A 26,641-nucleotide genomic window follows, 5' to 3' on the forward strand; every position below is an offset into this window, starting at 1 on the left:
TGAAACTCAATGTATTATAAAGTGGTTGACTGTATTATAAAGTGGTTGGCTTATAAACAACAAAAAATTATTTCTCATAGTTCTGGAGGCTGGAAGTCTAAGATGAGGTCTCATTATTTTTGAATTCTGTTAAGGGACCTTTTGATCTATCTATCTATCTATGAATGAAAGTGTGCTGGCTCTCTGGATTCCAGTTTGTAAAGTCGCTAATCCTTTGCATGAGGCCTCTACGCTCATGACCGAATTTCTTCTCATCTGCCTACCTTGAGAGGCCATCAGCTTGTGGGGCAGGCTGTGAACCTATGAATTTTAAGGGGGCACACACAACACTTCATAATGTTAAGCATGTACTCTTCCAGTCCTAGGATTCGATTGATCATGTCCACTTCTTGCTCTACTCTGCTCTGCCTCTGGAGCTTTTGCTACTCCTGAGGAGAGGCATGCATTCTCATTTCTTATTCAGACATTAGTTATATTTACTCCTTAAGGGCTGACAGGTGTACCAGATGTGGATTCGGCTTTGGCTCTTTTATTGAGAACCTCGGCGTCCACCTGTGCTGTCCATCCGGGACTCTGGGCCTAGCGCCTTCCTTCACCTGAAAGTGCCACGGATTTTACTGCATTATTTCCTAAGGAGGATGGGTCTTCTCTTTCGCTGAAGATTTCTGCTTCACCAGTTCCCCTTCACCAAATCGCCTTAATACTTCTAAAAAGTCAGCATTAACAGCTTCCTAAGATCTCAGATTCTGCTCCTTAAACGAGATTTAGGCTTTGGCGTTCACTGCATAATTCGGTCTCTTCTTTCTCTCCCTGCATTTCTTCAGGTGCACAGATTAGATTCCTAAGAAATGAGAATTTGAGACCAGCCTTTCCTCTTCCGTCTACATAACGATTGCATAATGGTTCTTTAGAAAATGACAAGATGCACATCCAGCTCTCTGTTTCCTACTTTCCCAACTACTGCGGCGCATTTCACTCGGCTACCTAGCCAGAAAGCAACAAGCTTTCCCAGGCGCAGGCACAGCGGGCACTTGAAGGGCGGGGCACCAATCGGGGAAGGGAGGGGGCGGAGCTAGCACTGCGCATGCGCCCCGTGGGCGCATCCGACCGGGTGGGAGGGGCGTCATCCAGCCGCGCCTGCGCTCTGGGGCCTCGGGCTCGGGGGCAGTTGGAATTCCTGCCTGGTGCGCTCGGCGGGATGGTGCCGCGGTGCCAGGTAAGGGTCTCGGGGGCGGCGAGCCGGCCCGGGCGCCCCTCTCTCTGCAGATCCCGCCCAGCTCCGCAGATCGCCCGACCCTTCGCCCGCCCTCCCAGCCTGGCCGGGCCTGGCCGTGCGGCTGTGCCCCAGCGGGGATTCTGCAGGTGATCTACTGCGTCCTCCGGTGACGCGGAGCCCGGTGCTACACTTGGGGTACGGGGCGGGGTCAACTCCGGGGGTCCCGGCCCCCGTGTCCGGCCGAAGGACTCTCAGTTTATTCGCTTTAATGAAAGATGTTATTAAGCGATCCTGCGAAGAAATATTCGCCCCCTCTGAGCCGCCGCCGCCTGGGTGGGGCGCGGGCCTGTGCTTATTCCGAGGGGTCCATCGTACCTGGTGGCCGCGGACTCGAGCACCTGCTGGGATCCCCAGTGCGCTGGCCGACTGCCCGGGTTTACCTTGGATGTACCGGTCTACCCTGTATTTCCAAGCCGGTGCTGTTGCCCACGTCAGCTGTTGTATGTTGCGTCACTGTTCACCCCACGCAAAGGTCATCCTGCAACTCTGAAAACAAGCCACTGGCTACTGTGGCCATTTATCTGTGCAATTCATTCAGACCCCGACAGTTGCTCACTGCGTGCAGATGTGCACAAGATGCTATGATAGTGTATCAATGCAAGACAGATTGACCATGTTTTCTACGGAGACAGACGAGATTTTAATTTGTAAAACGAAAAAACCAAAAACCAAAACCCCCAAACACATGCGGAATGAATCTGGTGTGTGTGTTAAACTGGAATATAGTTTGGAGTTTCTTTTGTAAGCAACTTAATTTTTTTCTGTCACCAACTTTGTCTTTAATTAAAATATTGGAAAATGAGAAAACTGGGTGTGGGCAGTCAGAAAAGAACTATGCATTATTATTATTATTATTATTACTATTATAAAAGGCATTTTCCTCTTTTCAGGTGGAAGTATTATATTTTGCAAAAAGTGCTGAAATAACTGGCATTCGTTCAGAGACTCTTTCTGTGCCTCAAGAAATCAAAGCATCTCAGCTGTGGAAAGAGATAGAAGCTCATCATCCTGGGTAAATGAGGATTGGTACTTTGCATATGATGAACACTTTGCACACCTTTTAATATTAAAAAATGTGTAAACGATCAAAGTAAAGCTGAGGTTAACTTTAGCATCTTTAACTCTCATTTCCTGAATGAGAAGAAAGCCATGTTTGCTATTTCTTCCTAATTTAACTCAAATCCTTGCTAAAACTTTTAAAAAGATTAATTTTGATTTCCATGCTTAATGTTAAAAAGGGTTGTTAGCTATAATTTTCTGGTACCACTCCTCAAATCATAAACTCTAGTTTTTATGTGCCAAATTCATAGAGAGCATTACAAATTACTTACTAAAAAGACTGAGATGACACCCAGATAAACATGGTTATGTCACTGACAATGACTTTCATAATTTGTAAGATATTGAAAATATAGGTTGCATTTTCTTCTCTCTTTAGAACCCTAAGGATAGAAATCTTTAGGATTAAAACAAAAATGAGCTACAAAACCCTAAGTGGTACTGAACTTGAGTTAGATTTTAATTATTTTTCTCTGGTTCTTAAAAATCTATTATTTTACTGCAGCCATTCTTGTTGCCAACTCTGTTTACAACAAAATGTAAGAGAGTTTTCCAGAAATATTAATAGTGTCAGTTAAGTTTGTAGTTGTTTAATCAGGAATTTTAGTGTTGTCCAGAAAGACTCCACAAAATGTGCTCCAAAGGAAACTCCTATTCTTGACAAATTGTTTTTAAAGTGTCCTGCCAGGCAGTGCAAACTTGGGAGTGTGGGGGGACATATCTATTTGTTACTTCTAATATACTTATTGTACTTAGAAGACCCATGAAAATGCCATGTACTGGTTAGAAAATAATTATTTTCTTTTGGCCTAATTTGAATGTTGCCTTTAGTCTAATTTTTATGTCTGTTTTCTAAAACATACAGCACTTAGTACAGAGTACAGTAAAGAGTAATGAGCAGTTAATATATTCTTTGCAATACATACTTGTGACCTTTGCCCACACAGAGTGTTGACGGGTGATACTTCATAACATCTTTTATTAATACTAAACATTTTTAGATATCTGTTACACACTGAAACCGCTAATTAAACCTTTTACTCTTCAGATTGGCTGATGTTAGAAATCAGGTGATATTTGCTGTTCGTCAAGAATATGTCGAGCTCGGAGATCAGCTCCTCCTGCTTCAACCAGGAGATGAGATCGCCATCATCCCCCCCATTAGTGGAGGGTAGCACTGTTGAACAATCTAGGTATTGAGATTGGTTTTTCTTCTTAACCAGACCGAAGGAGGTGGAGCATGCAGATGATAACTTGTATGTAGTTTGCCTTCCTGTAAATTCTTCGTAAGTCTGTACTGTTTCTCTCCTTCTGACATAGTAGCTCTTGCTTGATATAGAGACAGTTATAGACACCAACCTCTTACCTCTGCTTCAACTCTACTGTAAGCAGTTTAATATCACCTTGATATCTTTATTATACTCCAACATGGCTTATTACACAGAACTGGACTTTGGAGTGTTAATATCCACATTTTCCTGTTAGGAAAACTAAAGCTGCATGAAGTAATAAACCCCAAGCTTGCTTTTGTGGAGGTTTATAATGTAATTCCAGCTACTTTTAAGGTAGAGGTAGAAGGATCAAATATTCAGGTTCAGCCTGTGCAAAGTTAGGGAGACTCTACCTCACATACAAAAACACAAACAGAAGGACTGTGACATAGCTTACATAGTAAAGCACTAGCTTAGCATGTGGGAAGCCCTCAGTTCAGTCTTAACATCTCAAGAAAACAAACAACAACAACCAAACAAAAGTAAATAAACAAGAAAAGGGAGTGGTAGAGCTGACATTTAAATGGATATTATTGGATTTTACCTCCTTTTTTTTTTTTTTGGTTGGTCATGGGGCTTGAACTCTGGGTCTGGGTGCTGTCCCTCAGCTCTTCAGCTCAAGGCTAGCACTCTACCACTTGAGCCACAGCATCACTTCTGGTTTTCTGAGTGGTTTATTGGAGACAAGAGTCTCATGGCCTTTCCTACCTGGGCTGGCTTTGAACTGCAATCCTCAGATCTCAGCTCCTGAGTAGCTAGGATTACAGGCGTGAACTACTGGTGCCGGTGCTTTTTGTTTTATTACTACTACTAAATTTTAGCTGTTCTTGACAATGTAGAGAATTACACAACTAGAAAGCCAGATCTGAAAATAAAACTGAGTTGTAAAGGAATGACTGTTACTGTGGCTTTGTGAGTCATTCCATTTTTCTTCTTTTTCTAAGCAACCCAGACCATATTGGATAGAGTAGGATCATGCTTAAGAATATTGTTCGGTACGGTTTGGAGAGAGCATATTTCTCTTAATTTTAGTGCCATCTGAACAAAAAGTCTTATGTAGGTAATGAAATGTCTGGTAGGATTTTTTTTCCCTAAAACCAATAACACATATCATACTCAGTGGCAAAACTGTGGCTCCATTAAAGACAGGAATGAGCCAAGGATTCTGTTCATTTTTCTCACCCCACTTACTCGCAGAGCAGTGCCCCCATCAAATGAAGAACAGACCTGTTCAGCAGGATTGCTGGGACTCCACATTTAGAGGGCCTTGCTCAGGGTGACCACCTGGAGGCAGGAGAATTCTTTAATACAACAATTCTTTGGAAAGGTTAGAAAGATTACCCAGTAGCATTATTTAAGTGTGTTTGATGAGGTTTGTGTTAAGTCATTTTAGAAGCTGCTAGCTAGGTTTAGTAGTCTTGTACAGTCAGAAATAATGGAACTCTGTGGTTTGAAGCACTGAGAGTCCATTTGGGTTATCTGTGTCTTAGTGCAATAAAATGTCATAGAAGAATTATAGATGGCATGAAGGAGGTCAAAAATCCTGGAAGGTATAGTAAATGAATAATTGTGCTTGTCTTTCCAGTAGACGGAAGGATATAAGGAAACAAACATTTGAGTTTATTAAGAATTTTTGTTTGTAATTTCAGCACATTGAATGAATCCTTAACAGTTTCTCTGAGCTTTTATCATTCATTTTTCAATTCAGATGAAACCTCCCAGGATTTATGATAATAAAACTTCGGGCCTGCAAAGGCCTCCCTCCCTGCTGCATCTCTGCTTGACTGGGCTGCATCTCTTGCTAGGTTCTGAGCACATCACACTCTTTCTTTCCCTGGAGTCTTCACATTTGCCACTCCCCTTTGTCTACTTGTGACTCTATTCCCATTTCTCCATGTTACTTTGTCTTTCAAGTCTCAGCTTTAAATATTATCTCTGGAGAGAGACCTTTGGTCTCCCCTCATGCATCATGTCCTGTCAGACTCTTGCTTATTGACATCAGCTACCCCTGCTTGTGATTCCTTGTTACTGGTCTGTTTCTTCCATTCAAATTCAATCAGTACTTTGAAAAACAGGAGTCAAAGCAAAGGAGGAAGTAACAATGCTTGATAGGAAATGTACTCATTACCTTACTCATGTAACTATAATCCCTCTGTACAGTATTTCTACAATTAAAAACTATATATGTAAAAGAAAAACAGGAGCCTTTGCTCTTGTTCCCCTGTTTGATGAATTGGATGAGAAATGCAAAGTAAAAGATGACACAATACCTGGGGAATAGATATACAGATCCCTTATTGCGTCTGTAACTTAGCTAGCTTGTGGCATGTTGTGAAGGGATATTGGTTCCTATGGACTCTCCATCACTTCTGCTCTCCCTCTCTTATTTTTTGGGTAAAGGAAAAGGTGTTCTAGGTATGGAGCATGGTTACATGGTGGTGAGAGGTGAAGTACTTGTAGATGAAAGTGACGATACCTGCTACACTGTGCTAAGACATAGGAATGGCAGTGCTAGAATCGACACAGGAGATAGATTACAGTTTGGTAACTGACTTTGATCATGTTGCCTTCATATATATCTATAATGCCTGATTCATCAGAGATATTTATGGCTATACCAGTTTGCTAAAACTGTACACTTGCTTATTTTATCCTTCGGATCAAATCCTCTCTCCTAACACCTTTAGCATAGAATAATGTAAATGGAAACAGCTTCTATATTGAACATTTGCCTGTAGAATTTCTCTTAAGGTTTATTAATACCCTATTTCTAGGAAAGAAGTGGATGAAGTTGAAGAGAAACCTAAAGATATAATAAAGTTCACTGCTGAGAAACTTGCAGTAGAAGAAGTCTCACGCCTTGTGATCTCTCCCCTTTGTGGTGCGATATCTCTTTTTGTAGGTGAGTTCTAATTTCCTCGCAGCTACTGGCTGCACAAGAGTAGCAATTACTGCAGGGCACTGGTGACTCTCACTTGCAATCCTAGCTACTCAGGAAGCTGAGATCTTCCATCCTGGGTAGATAAATCCATGCTACTCTTACTCCAATTAAGCAGTAAAAAGCCCAAAGTAGAAGCATTGCTCAAGTGACAGCAGTTTAGCCCTGAGTGAAAAAGCCAAGTGAAAGCATGCTCCAGTACTGGCACACCTGGGTATAGTCCCTGAGCTTCTTTTGCTCAAGGCTAACACTCGACCACTTGAGCCACTTCTGGCTTTTTCTGTTTATGTGATACTGAGGAATGGAACCCAGGGCTTCATGCATGCTAAGTAAGCACTCTATCAGTAAGTTATATTCCCAGCCCATATTATTCCTTCTGATAAGTTAACGAAATTCTATTGTGGTCTCTGTGTGTATGCACAATATATAATATATATATTTATAAATTTATAAATTTACATATAGATATAGATAGATATAATCTCTCTATATTATATATATACATATATATATTCTTAATCCATTTGCCTGTTGTAGGACATCTGTTTCCATAATTTGGGTATGGTGACTAGTGCAGCAATGAACAGGTGCCTTTACTGTAGTTTGACTTATGAATATTGAGGGAAAATATTCTTGATGATAATGCCAAGAACATGAACATTTTTATTATTATTTTTTTATTTATTTATTGTTAATGTGATATAAAGAGAGATTTCAGTTTTATAAGTAAGGTAATGAGTAGATTTCTTGTTAAAGTTGTTACCCTTTCCCTCAATTTTCTCTTACTTTCCCTCCCCCCAATCTCCCCCAAGGTTTACACAGTATTTCTAACATATTGTCTTGTGTATATTGCTATTGCATTGGTTTCCCCTTTGTCCTTTGTCTCATAATTTTGTTGTTTCCCTTCCCTTCCCTAGTTCAGATAAACATATATACAATACCAGGGTACCAAAATCAAACACAGCAACAACAGAGGATATACTATAGGGGGAAAACCATACAAAAGGAAAAAAATTACATTAAAAACAACAATGACAAAGATAAGCTTTTTGTGTCCATGTTTTGGAGTTCATTTCCCTTAGCATCATCTTACATGGTCATATGTTCATAGCTATCGAGCTATTCTGCTCATCTGCTAGGATTATCCTAGAAGTAAACTAATTATTTCAAATAAACCATAAGACCTAAGTTTCTTTGGTTCTGCTTACTTCACTTAATATGATTTTTTCCCCCAGTCTTTCCATTTCCTTACAAATGGGGCAGTGCCATTCTTTCTGATGGGAGCATAGAATTCCATTGTATATATAATCCACATTTTCTTGATCCCTTCATCTATTGAGGGACATCTGGGTTAGTACCATATCTTGTCTATGGTGAATGATGCTGTGATAAACATAGTTGTGCTGGTAGCTTTAATAAAAATTTGTGATCGTTTGGATAAATGCCCAGAAGTGGGATTGCTGGGTCATAGGGGAGCTCTATGTGGAGTCTTTTGAGGAACCTCCATACTCCTTTCTAAGGTGGTTGAACAAGTTTACACTCCCACCAACAATGCAGTAGGGTTCTCTTTTGACCACATCTCTTCCAGCATCTGTTGTTATTAGATCCCTTGATTATAGCCATTCTAACTGGGGGGAGGTGGAATCTCAATGGTGTTTTGATTTGTATTTCTTTTATGGCTAGAGAGGTTGAGCATTTCTTCATGTGTCTATTGGCCATTCTTATTTCCTCTTCAGAGAAGTCTCTCTTTAAGGCTTTCGTCCACTTATTAATTGGGCTGTTGTTTCCTTGAGGATTTGTTGTTGGGGGATTTATTAATTTATTTATTTTTGGGTCCGGTCATGGGGCCTGAATTCTGGGCCTGGGCACTGTCCCTCAGCTCTTCAGCTCAAGGCTGGCGCTCTACCACTTGAGCCATAGCACCACTTCCGGCTTTTTTCTTTTTGCTTATGTGGTACTGAGAATCGAACCCAGGGCCTCAGGCATGCCAGGCAAGCACTCTACCACTGAGCCACCTTCCCAGCCACGGGATTTAATTTTTTTGAGTTCCAGGTATATTTTAGATATGAGACCCTTGTCTGTTATATGGCTAGTGAAGATCTTCTCCCAATCTATGGGCTTTCTATTTATCTTGCTAGCTATGTCCTTTGCCATGTAGAAGCTCTGCAATTTCATGCAATTCCATTTTTCCAACCTTTCTTTGATTTGTTGTGTTTCTGGGTCTCTATAAAGAAAATTTCAGCCTGTGCCAAGGAGACCTAGGGTTTCTCCTATTCTTTCTTATAATGTTTTCAGGGTGTCTGCTTTGACTCTGAGGTCTTTGATCCATTTGGAGTTGATTCTGGTGCAGGATGATATATAAGGATCTAACTTTAGTTTTTTTTACAGGTGTTTAACCATTTTTGCCAGCGCCAATTACTGAAGAGGCTGTCTTCTATCCTATTTTTTTGGCTCCCTTATCAAAGATTAGGTGGCTATAGGTCTGTGGGTTCATTTCTGGGTCTTCAGTTCTATTCCATTGGTACTCAGGTCTGTTCTTGTGCTAGTACCAAGCTGTTTTGATTACTATGGCTTTGTAGTAGAGTTTGAAGTTTGGTATTGGTATTCCTCTAGGACTCTTCTTTCTGCTAAGGATTGTTTTTGCTATTCTGGGTCTTTTATTGTTCCATATACATTTTTGCATTGCTTCTTCTATTTCATTAAAGAATAAGCTTGAGATATTGATGGGTATTGCATTGAATTTGTAGATAGCCTTTGGCAGTATTGCCATTTTCATGATGTTAATCCTCCCAATCCTGGAGCCTGGGAGGTTTTTTCCACTTCCTTAGTTCTGCTTTAATTTCCTTTTTCAGGTTTTTTAAAGTTTTCATCATAGTCATTCTTCACTTCTTTGGTTAAGGTAATTCCTAGGTATTTTCTTTTTACAAAGTAGTTGCTTTCCTGCTTTTAGCCATGCTCTTCTTCTTATTGGCATACAGAAAAGCATTAGATTTTTTTTTTATTGTGAAAATACTGTACAGAGGGGTTACAATTACGGGCAAGATAATGAGTACATTTCTTATCAAGCATTGTAGCCTCCTCCTTTGTTTCCCCTTCCCATCCCTTCCTATCCTCCTTGCATTCCCCCACCCAATCCTCCTCCCATCCTGCCCCCCACCAAAGTTGTAAAGTTTGTTTTCAACATAATGACTTGTACATCTCATTGTTGCAATGGGTCCACTTGTATCCCTATTTAAACAAGTTGTTTTTTCCCTTCCCCTCCACAAATTATACCATCATCAAATACAGTGAAAGCAGAGGTTATACCGTGGGGGAGGGACATACAAAGCAATGGAGAAATCATCTTATAAATGTGTTAAAAACAATCGCATGAAAGAAAAAAACATTTGAATACATATCTTAGGGTTCATTTCCCTAACATCAACTTATCTGATTAACTTTGCTGCTTGACTCAGACATATACTAGTTATTGCAAATAAGGGAAACCATGGAACCTATGTTGGGCCTGGCTTTTTTCACTTAATATAATTTTTTCCAAGTCTTTCCATTTCCTAACAAATGGGCAATGTCATTCTTGCTGATGGAGGCATAGAATTCCATTGTGTATATATACCACATTTTCTCGATCCATTCATCTACTGAGGGGCATCTGGGTTGGTTCCATATCTTAGCTATGGTAAATAATGCTGCAATAAACATAGTTGTGATGGTAGCTTTAGTGTAGTCTTGTTTGTGAACATTTGGGTAAATGCCCAAAAGTGGGATTGCTGGGTCATAGGGGAGCTCTATGTGGAGTCTTTTGAGGAACCTCCATACTACTTTCCAAAGTGGTTGAACAAGTTTACACTCCCACCAACAATGCAGTAAGGTTCCCTTCTGTCCACATGCCCTCCAGTATCTGTTGTTATTAGAGTTCTTGATTATAGCCATTCTGAGGTGGTATCTCAATGTTGTTTTGATTTGCATTTCTTTTATGGCTAGAGAGGTTGAGCATTTCTTCATGTGTCTATTGGCCATCCTTCTTTCCCCTTCAGAGAAGTTTCTGTTTAAGTCTTTAGCCCACTTATTTATTGGGCAATTGTTTCTTTGAAGATTTGTTGTTGAGGGATTTAATTTTTTTGAGTTCCAGGTATATTTTAGATATGAGACCCTTGTCTGTTATATAGCTAGTGAAGATCTTCTCCCAATCTGTGGGCTTTCTATTGATCTTGCTAGCTATGTCCTTTGCCATGCAGAAGCTCTGCAATTTCATGCAATTCCATTTGTTCAACCTTTCTTTGATTTGTTGTGTTTCTGGGTCTCTATTAAGAAAATTTCGTCCTGTGCCAAGGAGACCTAGGGTTTTTCCTATTCCGTCCTGTAATAATTGCAGAGTGTCTGCTTTGACTCTGAGGTCTTTGATCCATTTGGAGTTGATTCTGGTGCAGGGTGATATATAAGGATCTAGCTTTAGTTTTCTACAAGTAGTTAACCAGTTTTGCCAGCACCATTTACTAAAGAGGCTGTCTTTCTTCCATTCTATTTTTTTTGCTCCCTTATTGAAGATTATATGGCTATAAGTCTGTAGGTTCATTCCTGACGTCTGTTCTTGTGCCAGTACCAAGCTGTTTTGATTACTATGGAGAAAAGCCATTGATTTTTGAGGGTTAATTTTATACCCTGTTCCTTTGCTAAAGTTTCAGATCAGCTTGAGTAACTTAGGAGTGGAGTCTATGGGGTTCTTTAAATACAAGATCATGTCATCTGCAAAGAGGGAGAGTTTTACTTCTTTCCTATTTGGATCCCCTTTATGTTTGTATCTTGCCTTATTTCTCTAGTGAGGCATTCCAATACTAAATTGAAGAAGAGTAGAGAGAGCGAACATCCTTGTCTCATTCCTGAATTTAGAGGAAATGGCTTTAGCTTTTCCCCATTAAGTATAATGCTGGCTGTAGGTTTGCCTTACACAGCCTTGATTATATTGAGGAATGCTCCATGGATTTCTAGTTTCTCCAGAGCTTTCATCATAAAGGGGTGTTGAATCTTGTCAAATGCTTTTTCTGCATTTATTAGAATAATCATGTGGTTCTTATCCTTGCTCTTGATGTGATGAATTACATTAATGGACTCTTGTATATTGAACCAGCTTCGCATTCCTGAGATGAATCCTGTTTGATTGTAGTTTATGATTTTTTGTAAATTGTTGGATTGGCCAGAATTTTGTTGAGTTTTGCATCGATGTTCATCAGAGAAATGGGTCTATAGTTCTATTTCTTTGAGGAGTCCCTGTCTAGTTTTGGGATGAGGGTTAAGCTGGCTTCATAGAAAAAGTTTGGTAGTGAACTTCACTTTAAATTTCATTGAAGAGTTTGGAGGAGTATTGGTGTGAGTTCTGCTTTGAAGGCCTTGTACAATTCAGCTGTAACTCCATCTGGTCCTGGGCTTTTCTTGGATAGGAGGTCTCTTATTGCTGTTTCTGTTTTGATGCTTGATATGGGTCTGTTTAGTTGGTTTATATCTTCTTGACTTAGTTTGGGCATATCACTACTTGCTAGAAATTCTTCCATTTCTTAATTTCTTACAGATTCTCAAATTTGTTAGCATAAAAGTTTGAGAAGTATGCTCTTATAATATTCTGAATTTTGGTTGCTTCTGTGGTGATGTTTTCATTCTCATCTCTGATTTTGTTTACTTGGGTGTATTCTTTTCTTTTCTTTTTTTAAATCAATCATGGGGCCTGAACTCTGGGCCTGGGGGCTGTCCCTCAGCTCTTCAGCTCAAGGTTAGCGCTCTACCACTTGAGCCACAGCGCTACTTCTGGATTTTTTCTTTTTGCTTATGTTGTGCTGAGGAATCAAACCCAGGGACTCAAGCATGCAAGGCAAGCGCTCTACCACTGAGCCACCTTCCCAGCCCTTTTCTTTTTTTATAAGATTTTCTAAGGGTCTGTCAATTTTGTTAATTTTTTTTGTTTGTTTTGTTGATTATTTCTATGTGTGTTTGGATTTGAATTCATTTAAGTCTGATTTAGTTTTAATTATTTGTTTCCATCTACTAGATTGGGGTTTGGCTTGTTGTTCTTTTTGAAAGAGCCTCAGGTACATCATTAAATTGTTGGTTTTAGATCGCTCCAATTTGTTGATGTAGGAACTCAGAGCTTTAAATTTTCCTGAGGACTGCCTTTGCTTTTTCCCAGAGGAGTTGGTAATTTGTATGCTTACTTTTTCTAAATATCATGAACATTTGAATTTCCTTTCTAATCTTTCCTATGACCCACTGTTGGTTCAACAGTGTGTTGTTCATTCTCCATGTGTTACAGGATTTTCTTTGGTGGCTTTTGGTGTTGAGTTCTAATTTTATTCCCTTGTGGTCTGAGGGAATGCAGGGAATAATTTTAATGTTTTTGAATTTGGACAGATTTGCTTTGTGACCTAAAATTTGGATTATTTTGGGGTATGTTCCATGTGTTGCTAAGAATAATGTATATTCTGATGCTGCTGGGTGAAATATTATGTAAATATTTCTTAAGTCTAGTTGGTGTATACAGTTGTTTAGATCTGAGATTTTTTTTCTGTTGAGTTTTTTCTGGGTTGATCTATCCAGTGGGGAGAGTGGTGTGTTAAAGTCCCCAACAATCAATGTCTTTGAATCTCTGTGTAATTTTAGGGAAAGTAGTGTTTCTTGGGTCAATTTGGGTGCCCTAGTATTTTATGAATAAATATTTAGAATTGTTATAACCTCCTGTAGGAGAGATCCCTTTATTAGTATGTAATGTCCTTCTTTATTTCTTCTCCCTAATTTTAATTCTATGTCTGTTTTATCTGATATTAGAATTACAACTGCTGCCTGATATGGGGGTCGTTTGCTTAGTACATTTTGTTCTAGCCTTTCACTTTTCAGAAAATGTTTCTTTTGCGAGGCAAGATGTGTGTCTTGAAAGCAGAAGATATAAGGATCTTGCTTTTTGATCCAACTAATTTCACTAATATTGAGAGTTAGGATTGAGAGGTGTTTGGTAGTTCCTGCCATGTTATCCACCTTCTTTGGGGCTACTGGAGTCTTACTATAATTATCTGATTCTCTGTTTCTCTGCCTTTATTGTGCTCTTGTTTGTTTTTTATGTGTAGGAAACCTTTTTTTTTTGCAAATTTTTTATTGTGATTAAGTGATTACATAATGTATGTGTAGGAAATCTTTAAGTATCTTTTGGAGTGCTGTTTTGGTGGAGATATATTGTTTCAATTTTTCTTTGCTGTGGAAGGTTTTTATTTGTCTCTCTGTTATGAAGGAAAGTTTAGCTGGGTATGATATTCTTTGTTAATTGTTGATTTGTCTTTAGGATGTGGCATATACCATTCCAGTCTCTTCTTGCTTTCGTGGTCTCTGTTGAGAAATCTGTAGTTATTCTGATTGGTTTTCTTTTATAGGTGAGTGATCTTTTCTCCTTGTCAGCTTTAAGGATTCTTTTCTTGTCTCTATTGATCCTGTGTGGATTACAATGTGATCGTAGGAAGTCCTGTTCTGGACTGCTCTATTTGGGATTCTAAACCCTTCTTGTATCTGAATGGGACTATCTTTTTGTATGTTTGGGAACTTCTCTGCTAGAGTTCTGTTAAATAAATTTCCTAGACCATTAGCCTCTGTCTCTAGGCCCTCCTCTACACCCATTAGCCTTAAAGTAAACCTTCTGACAGTATCTTCTATCTGTTGAATGGATCTATTATATTTCTTGGATTTGTTTTGAATACTGTCAGCTCTTTAGAATGTCTAGGCTATCTTCAATCCTAGAGATTCAATCTTCTGCACAATCTAACCTACTGTCAAAACTTTCAACTTTAATTTCCTTTCCTTCAAATTGGTCATATTTGATGGCTTCAATTTATTTGTTGAAGCTTTGTTTTAGATCTTGTTTGGACTTCATTACCTCCTTGATTTGGTTTTCACTGTTCACTCTCTAATTCCTTAGTTGAGTGGTTATAGTTTCACCGGACTCCCTTCCTTTCTGTTGTAATTCATTCAGCTTTCCATTTGTGGATTCCCTGAATTCGTCCATCTTTCTGTTTGTGGATTCCATGAATTCCTCTGTTAATCTTTGGTTAGCCTCATCAGGCTCACACATTGCACTATCACACTCTCACACAAAGCCCTTTGCATTCAGCATGTTTACCAGTAGTGTTTGTAGACCATTTTGAGAACTCACTCTCCTCTGGATTATTCATTAACTCCTCTGCTGCCTTTTTATCATGAGTGGGAGTTAAGATTCCTTGACTTGCCATTTTTCTTGTGTTTCTAAGGCATGGTCTGACCATTTGGGTATGAAAGCAAAACCAGTTCCACACTAGAACACTATTTTATGGCAAGTATCAACCCAGAGCCCTGTAGTTGCACAGATTTATTTATTCTTTTTTACACAGTCAAAATGAGTACAGATACAATGTAGCTCAACAACAAACATCTAGGAACCAATGGACTAAGAAAATTAGAAGTAGCAGGGGACCAGAAATTAAGAGGCATAGGAAGAATTGTGAAGAGAAAATAAGATTAGAGGAATGTAGGGAGAGAAAGGAAGAGAGGAAAGACCTAAAATTCAGACAGTGGAAAAAGAGAGAAAAAAGGGGAAGAAATAAAAATAAAAAGTGAAAAACATAAAAATTTTATAAGTATGAAGAAAAAATAATACGAATAAAAGAACTAAGGTTGAAAAATTGTGAATTAAGCAATCAATGTCTGAATTAAGTATGTGCACAATTAAGGATAAGGCCTACTAATCTAAGATGGCTACATATCTGGGGATGAACAGACCAGCAGTTAAGTAGAGTGAAATAAGAAAAAAATACCAAAAGGGAAATGGGAAAAAAGAATAGAAAACATAAAAATAATAAAATAGAAAAATGTGTTGTAAAAATTAAATAGAAAAAAGAGTTATTTGATTTATTTGGAGGACCTTGTGTCTCCCCTGTGTCCATATCCAATATCTTGATAGAGCCTCTGATTTGCTTGTGGCGTTTGGTTTTCCTGTGGCTTAGTTGGTTTCTCAAATCAGTTTGAGCAGGCAGAAAGAAGCTCTGCCTTACTGGTGTAGGGTCTTTGTGACCCTCCTCCCAGGCTAGTTCCGTGGAAGGGCAGTCTGCTTTGTGGGTCACACAGGAGATGGCTGTTTCCTCTCAGTTGGAATTGCTTTGAGGGAGCTTGAATGTGGGTGGGGTCATGGCCTGTGTGCAATCAGTAGCTTTTCCCTGAGGGGTTAGTTCCTGAGATACTCTTTCTGCCTAGCCTGGGGCACAGCCTGGAGCCACTCCCAGGATTTATGCAAATCCAGTTTTGAGTATTTTTTTTTAACTTCCTGAAGCCAGGAGAGCTGCCAGTGCTGCAGAGGGGCAGGTCCGCCTCTGGCTCTGTTTTACTGAAGAAAATCACCCCTGCCCTGGGCAGGACTTCCTCCATCTTGGAAGAGCAATTTTCCTCTGGGTGGAGCTGAGACGCACTGGTCAGGTTCCTTTGCCCTGTTGAAAATGGCTCACCAGTATCTATTTTTAAGGCGCGAGTTATCTGCAAGTTGTTCTGGCCAGTCTTTGCCATTATCAAAGATGGTGTTCTTCTTGGGTGGTGGGGGAGGGGCTACTCTCCAAATGCTGTTCTGTGAGAAGGAATGGGAATGTCTCGTAGGACACTCATGCCTTTCTCTTCATTTTTGGGCCGTTGGCCATCTACATCATCTGTTGTCAGTAGGATGAAGATTTCTGCTTCTTATCAGTTCATGCTGGCCATGAGTAGAAGCCACTCTCACTCTGTCTCTGGCCCTTTTGTCCAGGCTCTGTCTGTTGATATGGCGTCAGAGGCAGCCAACAGCCACTGCCACCATAGTCACCAGCGAGTGCTCCAATCTGTCTCCTTAAATAAGCTGCCTGAATTTTTCCTCTCTGGCCAAACTCTCTGTACTATGATGACTCACTTGGTGTGACTCTCTATTATTTATTTATTTACCATCTTTAAGTAGTTGTGCAAAGGAGTTTCAATTCAACATGTCAGTTATGAGTATAATTCATCTTGGTCAATGTTAATCTTCCATCATTCTCCCCCATTGATCCTGACCCCATTCATTCCTTCAAGTTATCTGGGTCCATTTTCACATATGCACATTGAATATTATGACTCTATTTTCCTTCTAAGTATTAAATGTTAACTATTAGCAAGAAAAGTACTCCTTTCTTCATAGAATTGTTCTCAGTGGCCTTGATTAGCCTTTTTTTTTTTTTTTGGTCAGTCATGGTGCCTGAACTCTGGGTCTGGGCACTGTCCCTGAGCTCTTCAGCTCAAGGCTAGCATTCTACCACTTGAGCCACAGCGCCACTTCTAGTTTTCTGAGTGGTTTATTGGCAATAAGAGTCTCAAGGGCTGGCTTTGCACTGTGATCCTCAGATCTCTGCCTCCTGAGTAGCTAGGATTACAGGTATGAGCCACCAGCACCTGGCTTGCTTAACCATTTTTTTAAAAAAAAATTTCATCATCATTATGATTTTTATTGTTGTTGTTGTTCAAGTACTGACACTTGAACTCAGAGCAAGGGCGTTGTTGTTTGGCTTTTTTGCTTATGACTGATGCTCTACCACTTGAGCATTTTTGACTTTTTACTGGTTAACTGGAGACAGGATCTCATAGATTTATCTGCCTAGGCTTGCTTTGAACTGTGATTCTTCGATGCCAGCCTTCTGAGTACCTAACATTATAGGCACAGGCACAAGTAGTATCTGCCTTCTAAGATAATTGCCTTTTGTTTTCCTAATCAATTTTTGTTTGAAGAAAAGTTCAAAACAAATGATAATATGTTGTTGTATGTTATATACAACTCAGCAACAGTCTATTTACATTTGTTAATGTGCTATTTCTATTGTAAGGGAAAATTTTAATTTTCTCTTTTTTTCTTGTTTTAGGAACGACAAGAAATAACTTTGAGGGAAAAAAAGTCATTAGCTTGGAATATGAAGCCTATTTGCCAATGGCAGAGAATGAAATCAGAAAAATATGTAGTGATATTAGGCAGAAGTGGCCAGTTAAACACATAGCAGTGTTCCATAGACTTGGGTAAGATTGCTTTATGAATCCGGAAGTTCAGTGTAGTTGTTTTCCTCTAAGTGCTAATGCTGCTTCTGGGTACTTTCTCAGGCATTTACATTAGTTACTGTAAAAGGAAAGCTTCCTTCTCCATGGAGAAGAGTACCTATGTCCTAAAGACCTCTTGTTGGGTTATAACTTTGGAGCATCCTTACTGCCTCCTTTAGTGTATTGAAGTGAAAATGTGTTGAGATTTCCATATCCTGGGTGTACATACCTGGATAAATATGTGCTAAAGTTCTTGAGGACTTTTAGGAAGTTCTTTTGTTCTCTAAACTGTTTATTTCAGAATCTGTTGCAAACATGGCATCATTTAAGTTATTTGAATTTTTCTACCACTAAAAGCCTAGGCTTGAAATGAAGCTAGCCATTAAGATTACCTCTGTCACATTGCTTATTCTTTTATCATTAACAATGATTTTATTAATAACCAATAATTTTGTTAATAATTTTCTTAATCATGTTGCTTAATATTTATTGCTCTTGCTTTAAACTCTGTGTTGTATTTATGTGGTCACATTGCATCTCTGGGCCTTGCTTGGTCTTGAGCCTTATTTGTTTGAATCAACTGTTTGCTGAGTCAGCAGATTCAGCAGGTCCCCATTAATACCTGTAGGCAGGTATTAACAGATTGACCACAACATCAGCTCAGTCTTACCTTAGTTGAATGTAACTGAGATAGCTTACTGTTTTCTAACTATATTAGGTAATGAAATAAAGGAGAATGACCATGTAGTTCTACTGTATAACTAGAATTTGGTTTTTAATTTTATAGTGGATTATTTCACATGTAGCTCAGGTAATTTTTTCTTCCTCATCTTGTTAAAGCTTGGTTCCAGTGTCAGAAGCAAGTGTGATTATTGCTGCATCCTCAGCCCACAGGGCTGCGGCTCTTGAAGCTGTGAGCTATGCCATCGATACTTTAAAAGCCAAGGTGCCTATATGGAAAAAGGTAAGTTAAGAAGATCCATCATTTTGCCATGTGGGCAAGCTGTTTCTCAGAATTGTTAGCTAAAGCCCAGGGACTCAGAGTACATCCACAATTTGTATTCATATGCCTTCCTTGACTATATAGTTTTGTTTTCTTTATGTGCAACAGTACATTTATAATAGTATCTCCTTCCAGGTTTGTTAAGCATGAGAAATATATCCCACAGATATAGTGGGCCTTGATAAGCGCTAGCAGTTGGAATTCCTATGGATGACATCTTAATTAGAATTCCATTCAAGTGGAAGATCTTCGTTTAGGAGAGCAAGAATAATGTCTGGCTACTTAGACTGGTTAAAATAGAAATTCCTCAAGGCAGAGAACTTTTTCCTTGTGTTCCTTTTGTTTAAGAAAGTGAGAGAGGGGAGAAAATTGCTATGTCTAAGAAATGCATAGCGAGTGGATTTAGAAGGATAAATAAAGCTGGGGGCCAGTGGCTCATGCCTGTAATCCTAGCTACTGAAAGGCTGAGATCTTAGGATCATGGTCCAAAGTCAGCCTGGGCAGAAAAGACCCCATGAGAGATCTTAGGATCATGGTCCAAAGTCAGCCTGGGCAGAAAAGACCCCATGAGACTCTTATCCCCAAATAACTGCTCAAAAACTGGAAGTGGAGCTGTGGCTCAAAATGGTAGATGAAGAATCCCAAATCTGAAAATAAGGCCACCGACTCAGTTAAACAGTGCAATGAGTCTTTTTATTAGCTGTGCAGTGACTATACCTCTTTCCTTCCTTCCTTCTTTCTTTCCTTCCTTCCTTCCTTCCTTTCTTTTTCCTTCCTTTCTTTCTTTCTTTTTTGCCTTCCTTTCTTTCTTTCTTCTTTTCTTTCTTTCTTTCCTTCCTTCCTTCCTTCCTTTCTTCCTTCCTTCCTTTCTTTTCCTTCCTTCCTTTCTTTTCCTTCCTTTCTTTCTTTCTTCTTTTCTTTCTTTTTCTTTCCTTCCTTCCTTCCTTCCTTCCTTCCTTCCTTCCTTCTTTCTTTCTTCCCTTCCTTCCTTCCTTCCTTCCTTTCTCTCTCTCTTTCTTCCTTCCCCCCCCCCCCTTCTTTCTTTCTCTCTCTCTTTCTGTCTCTTTCTTTCTTTGCCTTCCTTCCTTCCTTTCTTTCTTCTTTTCTTTCTTTCCTTCCTTCCTTCCTTCTTTCTTCCCTTCCTTCCTTCCTTCCTTCCTTCCTTCCTTCCTTTCTCTCTTTCTTTCTCTCTCTCTCTCTTTCTTTCTTTCTTTCTCTCTTGTGGGGTCTGAACTCTGGGCCTGGGCGCTGTCCCTCAGCTCTTTAGCTCAAGGCTAGCGCTCTACCACTTGAGCCACAGTGCCACTTCCTGGCTTTTTCTGCTTATGTGGTGCCTTAAAATCGAACCCAGGGCCTCATGCATGCCAGGCAAGCACTCTACCACTGAGCCACCTTCCCAGCCCTTCCCCACTATTTGAGTAGTGGGATGCAGTGAGAGCTGCATGGGAGGGGGTGTCGAGGCAAGCAAGCAGATTTACAGAAGCAAAACATAGCTTTGAGTTGCAGAAACAGAAGCAAAACACAGTCTTGAGCTGGTCAGCATGGCTAATGTTATTAATACTATAGATACTTGATTTAAAAAGTCAAAAAATATCCTTGGATTACAAAAGTCAAAACATATCCTTGGGTAAGGGTAGTCTATTTTACAGAAATGGTTTTTATTTTAAGTTCCTAATACAGCAACAGTACATCTGGTGTTAAGCTTCAAGATTGTCAATCACCTTCAGCAGAGTTTATGGTAAACTGCAAAGCTGCCAGCTTGATAAACTTGAGTGAAGGAGAGATGTTCTTTGGCTTTTTAGCAAGGATGGAAAAGGCTGAGGCTGACTACTGGCCATTTGACCCGGAGTTTCTCTCTACAGAGGGGTTCTGTCTTTAATATTTGGCCCCATTTTTAATAATAATTTTGTCCTGTTTCTGATTTTACATGTTACATTCCTCACTCCTTTTCTGTACACTTCAGATCTTTGATATGTGTCATCTTCCTTTCTAGCCAGGGGTGTATAACAAACCTGTATATGTAGCACCATGAATATAGAAACTTTAGGCAAAAGACTGACCAAGTTAGGTGGGGTAGATGAGCAGTGTTCAAGGTCTCAACTGCTTCTGGGTTAGAGGCATCGCATCAGACGTGGCTTTGATGTCAGGCTCTCTGCAGTCTTATAGATGCCACCAGGTCTTTTACAAAGATAAGCTCTATCTTAAAACTCAACACATACCCACACCATCTTCTACTACTCACACTGCTGCAACTTACTTCTGTGGTTTGTCTTAATTTCCTTCTTTGAGCAAACATTTAAGACAATTCTTCCTTTTCAAGTTCTTTGTAATCTAACAGAAATCATTTTTTCTGTTTCCTCAATTCTCTTTCCAAAGTCTTTCTTTATACTCTAAGCTCTGTCTTATAAAACTTTACACATTCTTTTTTCTTCCTGTTTCCTTATCTCATTAACAACTTTGTTATTATGCTCCCCCAACACCTTTTACATTTCTTTGAGCTTCTTTGCAGCTTGAGTTTAAAACTGTCCACTTTTTTTTTCCTTTGGTTTGTGGAACCAGGTTATCTTAGAATTGCTTCAAGGCAATTTACTGTGGGTCCACCCACAGGCTAAAGAAGAGATAGGGTCCAGGCAGCAGTCTGCTGCTCCTAAGCTCACACACAGAAAGAAACAGCTTATTGCCAGAGCCAGACAGAAAGAAACAGGTTATTGCCAGAGCCAGCCATAACCATGACTATCATGAAGAAATAGAGTGGATTTCTCTAGTTCCTGGTGCCTTGAAGTGTCTAAGGCTGGCCAGTGATGTTGTCCTGGCCCTCAATATCTACTGTGGGAGTAGAGAGGGTTACTGGATATCACAGAAGGAATGTCCCACAAAAATCTTAGTTTCAGCAGGTCTGAAGCGGTCTTCCAGTGGGAACCAGCCACAGGTGATGGCGTCAGGGGCGTCAGTCCACTTTCACAACAGTGGAGGTGGTCAGGGTGATGGTGTGGATTTCCCTCCGGATGACTGTCAGGCTCTCTTTGAACTTTACCCAAAAGTGTGGGCAGTAGCAGCAGCAGCAGGATCTCTTAGTGGCTCCAATGGATGGTCACACCTCCTGCTGGGCTGCAAATTCCTACACAGACTGGTTAAGGATACTTTATATAGGCTTGGCAGGCTGAGGCCCCACTGGTTTTTAAGACAGTTCAGACAGTGACCCAAGACAATTTACTAGGGTGACAACTTTTTACTAACCAGATATTTTCTTTTTTTTTTTTTTTTTCCAGTCGTGGGGCCTGAACTCTGGGCCTGGGCACTGTCTCTCAGCTCTTCAGCTGTCGACTAGCGCTCTACCACTTGAGCCTCAGTCCCACTTATGGCTTTTTCTGCTTATTTGGTGCTGAAGAATTGAACCCAGGGCTTCATGAGCCACCTTCTCAGCCCCGAACCAGATATTTTCCTAAGCATACATAGAAGGCTTGGACTTGTAACCATCTCCAACAAGTGCAGTCTCCAAATTTGCACACTTGTTACCACTATTTCTCATGCCTCTTCTTTTTATCTGTTTTGCCTTGCTTTTCCAAAACTGACTCTGGACCCTTGATCTTAAGTGGAGGTTGATGGGTGAAGATCCTCTTCTCTAACTTCTTCAAGCTGACTCAGGGTCTTTGACCCCACCTTGCCAGAAACCTAGAATCTTAGCCTATTTTACAAAGAGATTACTAGGATTAGATGTTTAAGAACAATATTTTATGCCAAACTGGAAATTATATACGACTTTAATTTTTAACAACTGCACAGACCTTCTCTTGGGCTACAGAAGCATAGCCTGTTTTAGCACTTTGGTTTGCAAAAACATTTTTCTGGTTGGCTGAGGAACCTGATCTCTGTGACCCTAAAATCCAAGTTACCTTTGCAGGCCTTTAGACAGGTATCAATAGGGACACACTCTCAGGCTCACAAACTTCCCTTCCTGAACCGATGAATTTATGTGGCTGGTGCCAGTAGAGTGCTAATCTTGAGAAAAAATGATTGGGGACAGAGCCTAGGCCCCACAATCAACAAACAAACAAAAAAAAACAAGCATAAATAGATCCTGAGTACAGTAGTACACACCTGTAATTATAGAATTTGGTTAGCTGGGGAGGAGGATCACATATTTACATTCAATTTGGACTATACTGCAAGACCCTGTCAAAAAACAAAACAAAAAGGAGATTCTGGCTTGTTTCTATCAGTAAAGAGACCGTAAAAGAAGTCAAACCAACCAAGATGAGGGAATTCTCGGTGCAATAGACCATTCTTAGGTGATAGACCCCTACCTTGGCCCCCTGGAAGAGTAACATTAGCTGCTGTACTTGGACAACTGTATTTTCACATCTGAGTCAGAATTGTCCCAACAACGGACTTTTGAGAAGGTTGAGGGATCCCTGAACAGCTTAGTGGATCAGAGAAGCAGAGCAGAAGACCGGGCATCCAGTGGTTAAGCCTTGTCACTTTCCAGGGGACTCCGGCATCAGTCATTGGGAAAATGGAGCAAGTAGGGCTTTAAAATCAAGGCCTGGAAAATTTAGGAGTCATAAAATCACAAATTCATTTTTTATTTCAGTAAAGCCCAAATATGACTGTCTTGCTATGACCCGAACGGCCACAATCTCATTAGAACATGAGAAAGGCTCAGAAGAGGGAGGGGCAGGGAGAGAGTTGCACACGAGCTACAGGTCTAGATGGCAAGGCAAGCTTTCTTTACCAGGAAGAAGAGGATGCAGAGTCAGGTGGCAGAAAGCAGTGGCCCTTGACAGTGAAGGACAAGGGCAGGAGTGGGGTATGGTCTCATTTTTATGCTTGGCAGATAAGCAAGGCTCTCTATTTATGTCTCTGTCTATAGAGGCTTGGGGATTTTCAGGTTTTAGAAATGTATATCCATAAGCAGTTAGAGCAAACAAGAAACCATGACATCACCAAATGAAACGACACTTTAGTGTCCTTTAGGACTGCAAATTCTACAGATGGTTGTTTTGAGGAAATGAAATGAAGTAAATTTTAAGAGAACTCAGAAAAGCAACTCTGATTTATGGAGATTGACAGCATTACCAAAAAATAAAAAAAGAGAAAGAAATCTTCAATTTGAAAACTAGAGTGAATAAACTCCAACCGTTGGATTTAGATTCCTCTCCCTGCAGACATGGTATCCAATGAACATGGGGGGATAGTTCTATAAATTCTAATATCATTCTGCCTCGCCTGTGTAGATCATGTGATACAGGGAAGGGCACAGATCAAGGAACACTGAACACTAGAATGCAGCTGAGCAGGAACTCAGTGGTGGAGTGCTCACCTGCCACACCCCTCACAAAAGAAATTATTTTCACAGGTAATGGAAATGTCTTATCTTAGAAAGGCATTTAGCATGTCAAAGTAGTAGGCATGTTTGGAAGCAAATGTGTTTAAAACTAAAGATTCTATCTTCTTCTGTCTTCTTCTACATAACCTAAACATAAAGTCTCTCGTTTGAGTGGATGACCCAAATGGAATTAGTTGTTTATCCTCCGTGTCATGCAATGTGTAAGACCTCCTGGGCTGACATGTTCATCATTGAAATTGGAGTCCTTAAGTGGAGGAAACATGAATGTTTACTTTTTTGCTCTTGATGTCTTACATAAACATTGGTTGGTTTGTTAAACAGGAATGATGGGACTAGAGTCATTTGTCAGATTTGTTCAGATGTATTTTATTTGCGCATATTACAATAATCTACTTTGATATGTTATGGCTCTGTCTTTCAGGAAATGTATGAAGAATCATCATCATCTTGGAAAACAAACAAAGAATGTTTTTGGGCCAACAACAAGTAGTCACATTTGTAGAACACTCAATATTAAATTTGGCAAACTTACTGCTGCTCACATTTTGATTTTTCTTCTCTACAAATGAAGATGATTCATTGATGCATCATCACTGAGGTGATGTCAGCTCACTGACATCAAATTGGAGAAAAAGGAAGCATATGAATTGATGTGAGAGATGAGGGGGACAGGATAATTGAAGTGTATTTGAGTATATTTGCATATATTGAAATCAATAGGACAAGTCAGATGCAAGGACTGATGTCTATAGGTGTGTCTTTCCATGACTGACTTCTGATTGTCTCAGCTCAGGCTGAGGTGTGGTCTCTCCTGTTCTTATGTCTCAGAGAGTGTGCCCCCTCCCCAGATCAACTTTGTTATCAGACTTAATATTGTATATTAAATATTTTTCAGAACTTATATAGCTTAGAAAATAAACCCTTGAATTCAGGAAGCTTAAAAATAAGCCATGCACCAGTATCTCACACCTGTAATCCTAGCTACTCGGGATGCTGAGATCTGAGGATCCTCTGGCAGAGAAATCCATTAGACTTGTATCTCCGATTAACCAGCAGAAAGCCAGAAGTGGAGGTGTGGTGCCACTTGACGCCTTGAGTTCAAATCCTACTCTACTGACACCAAAAAAAGTTTAAAAATAGTATTTTTTTGCTTCTTAAAATTTGGTTATAATTGATAAAATATTTTATTTATAAAGTCTTCTAGTATTTTAGACCCATAATTGTACCATAATAGTTTTCATATTTTTATTAGGTATTAATATGGTATCAATATACAAATTAGCATACAGGTGTGAAACTGGCAATATATGGTTTTTGTGTAAAAATATTAGTTGATGTTTAAAATTTGACTCATACCTGTTTAAAGAAATTATGTTAAGGAAATGAATATAAAATTATATTATTTATTAATACATTTTCAGAAAATTTTCCTTTGGATATTTATGCAACATTATCATTATTGAAGCCACAAATAGTTAATTTTCCAAGGCTTTCCATTTCCTTACAAATGGGGCAGTGTCATTCTTTCTGATGGAAGCATAGAATTCCATTATATACATGTACTACATTTTCTTGACCTATTCATCTACTGAGGGACATCTGGGTTGGTTCCATACCTTAGCTGCTATGGTGAATAATGCGATAAACATAGTTGTGCTGGTAACTTTATTATGGCCTTGTTTGTGGTCATTTTGGTAAATACCCAGAAGTGGGATTGTTGGGTCATAGGGGAGCTCTATTTTGTGGAACCTCCATACTGTTTTCCAAAGTGGTTGAACCAGTTTATACTCCCACCAACAGTGCAGTAGGATTCCCTTTTGGCCACATCTCCTCCAGCATCTGTTGTTAGATTTCTTGATTATAGCCATTCTAACTGGGATGAGGTGGAATCTCAATGTGTTTTGAGTTATATTTCCTTAATGGCTAGAGATGTTGAGCATTTCTTCATGTGTCTATTGGCCATTCTTATTTGTTATTCAGAGAAGTCTCTGTCTTTAGCCCACTTATTAATGGGGCAGTTGTTTCTTTGAGGATTTGTTTTTGGGGGATTTAATTTTTTGGGTTCTAAATATATTTTAGATATGAGGCCTTTGTCTGTTGTATGGCTAGTGAAGATCTCCCAAACCGTGGGCTTTGGGCTTTTTATTGATCTTGCTAGCTATGTCCTTTGCCATGCAGAAGCTATGCAGTTTCATTCAATCCCATTTGTTCAACTTCCTTGATTTGTTATGTTTCTGGGTCTTTATTAAGAAAATTTTGGCCTGTGCCAAGGAGCCCGGGAGTTTCTCCTATTCTTTCCTGTAAGTGAAATAAGCCAGACCCAAAGAAACATAGGTCCCATGGTTTCCTTCATTTGCAATAATTAGTATACATTTAGGATAATCTTTGCAGATGAGCTAATAGCTCAATAGCCATGTACATATGACATATAAGATGATACTAAATGAAATGAATTACAAGACATGGACACAAGAGGTCTTTCTTTGTTGTTGTTTTTAATGTACAATATGATTTTTTGTTTCTTTTGTATGTTCTTTCTCCTGTGGTATATCCCCTGTATATGATTTTGGTTCCCTGGTATTGTATATATGTGTATTTGATTTAGGGGAGGGAAGGGGAACAACAGAATGGTGATACAAAGGACAAGGCGGGAACCAATGCAACAGCA

The 26,641-nt window shown here is 39.5% G+C and overlaps 1 protein-coding gene across 4 annotated transcripts; it reads left to right on the forward strand.

The window, feature by feature from the left end:
- Positions 1–1,134: 1,134 nt before the first annotated feature.
- Positions 1,135–25,086, forward strand: Mocs2 (molybdenum cofactor synthesis 2). Of its 4 annotated transcripts, none has more exons than XM_013018533.1 (7): positions 1,135–1,216; positions 2,167–2,288; positions 6,381–6,508; positions 17,455–17,605; positions 18,464–18,587; positions 23,362–23,460; positions 24,395–25,086. In XM_013018533.1, the coding sequence occupies exons 1-7, from the start codon at positions 1,199–1,201 to the stop codon at positions 24,461–24,463; spliced, it is 711 nt and encodes a 236-aa protein (XP_012873987.1). In that variant the 5' UTR covers positions 1,135–1,198; the 3' UTR covers positions 24,464–25,086. The 4 variants fall into 4 exon arrangements, with proteins under 4 accessions (XP_012873987.1, XP_012873989.1, XP_012873990.1 ...); XM_013018536.1 differs by lacking the exon at positions 23,362–23,460 and adding an exon at positions 3,384–3,528 and having other exon boundaries at positions 1,190–1,216; XM_013018534.1 differs by lacking the exon at positions 1,135–1,216 and adding an exon at positions 3,384–3,528 and having other exon boundaries at positions 2,200–2,288.
- The last annotated feature ends 1,555 nt before the right edge of the window (positions 25,087–26,641 follow it).

Source organism: Dipodomys ordii, unplaced genomic scaffold (assembly GCF_000151885.1).
Source record: "Dipodomys ordii isolate 6190 unplaced genomic scaffold, Dord_2.0 Scaffold41, whole genome shotgun sequence".
NCBI lineage: Eukaryota > Metazoa > Chordata > Mammalia > Rodentia > Heteromyidae > Dipodomys > Dipodomys ordii.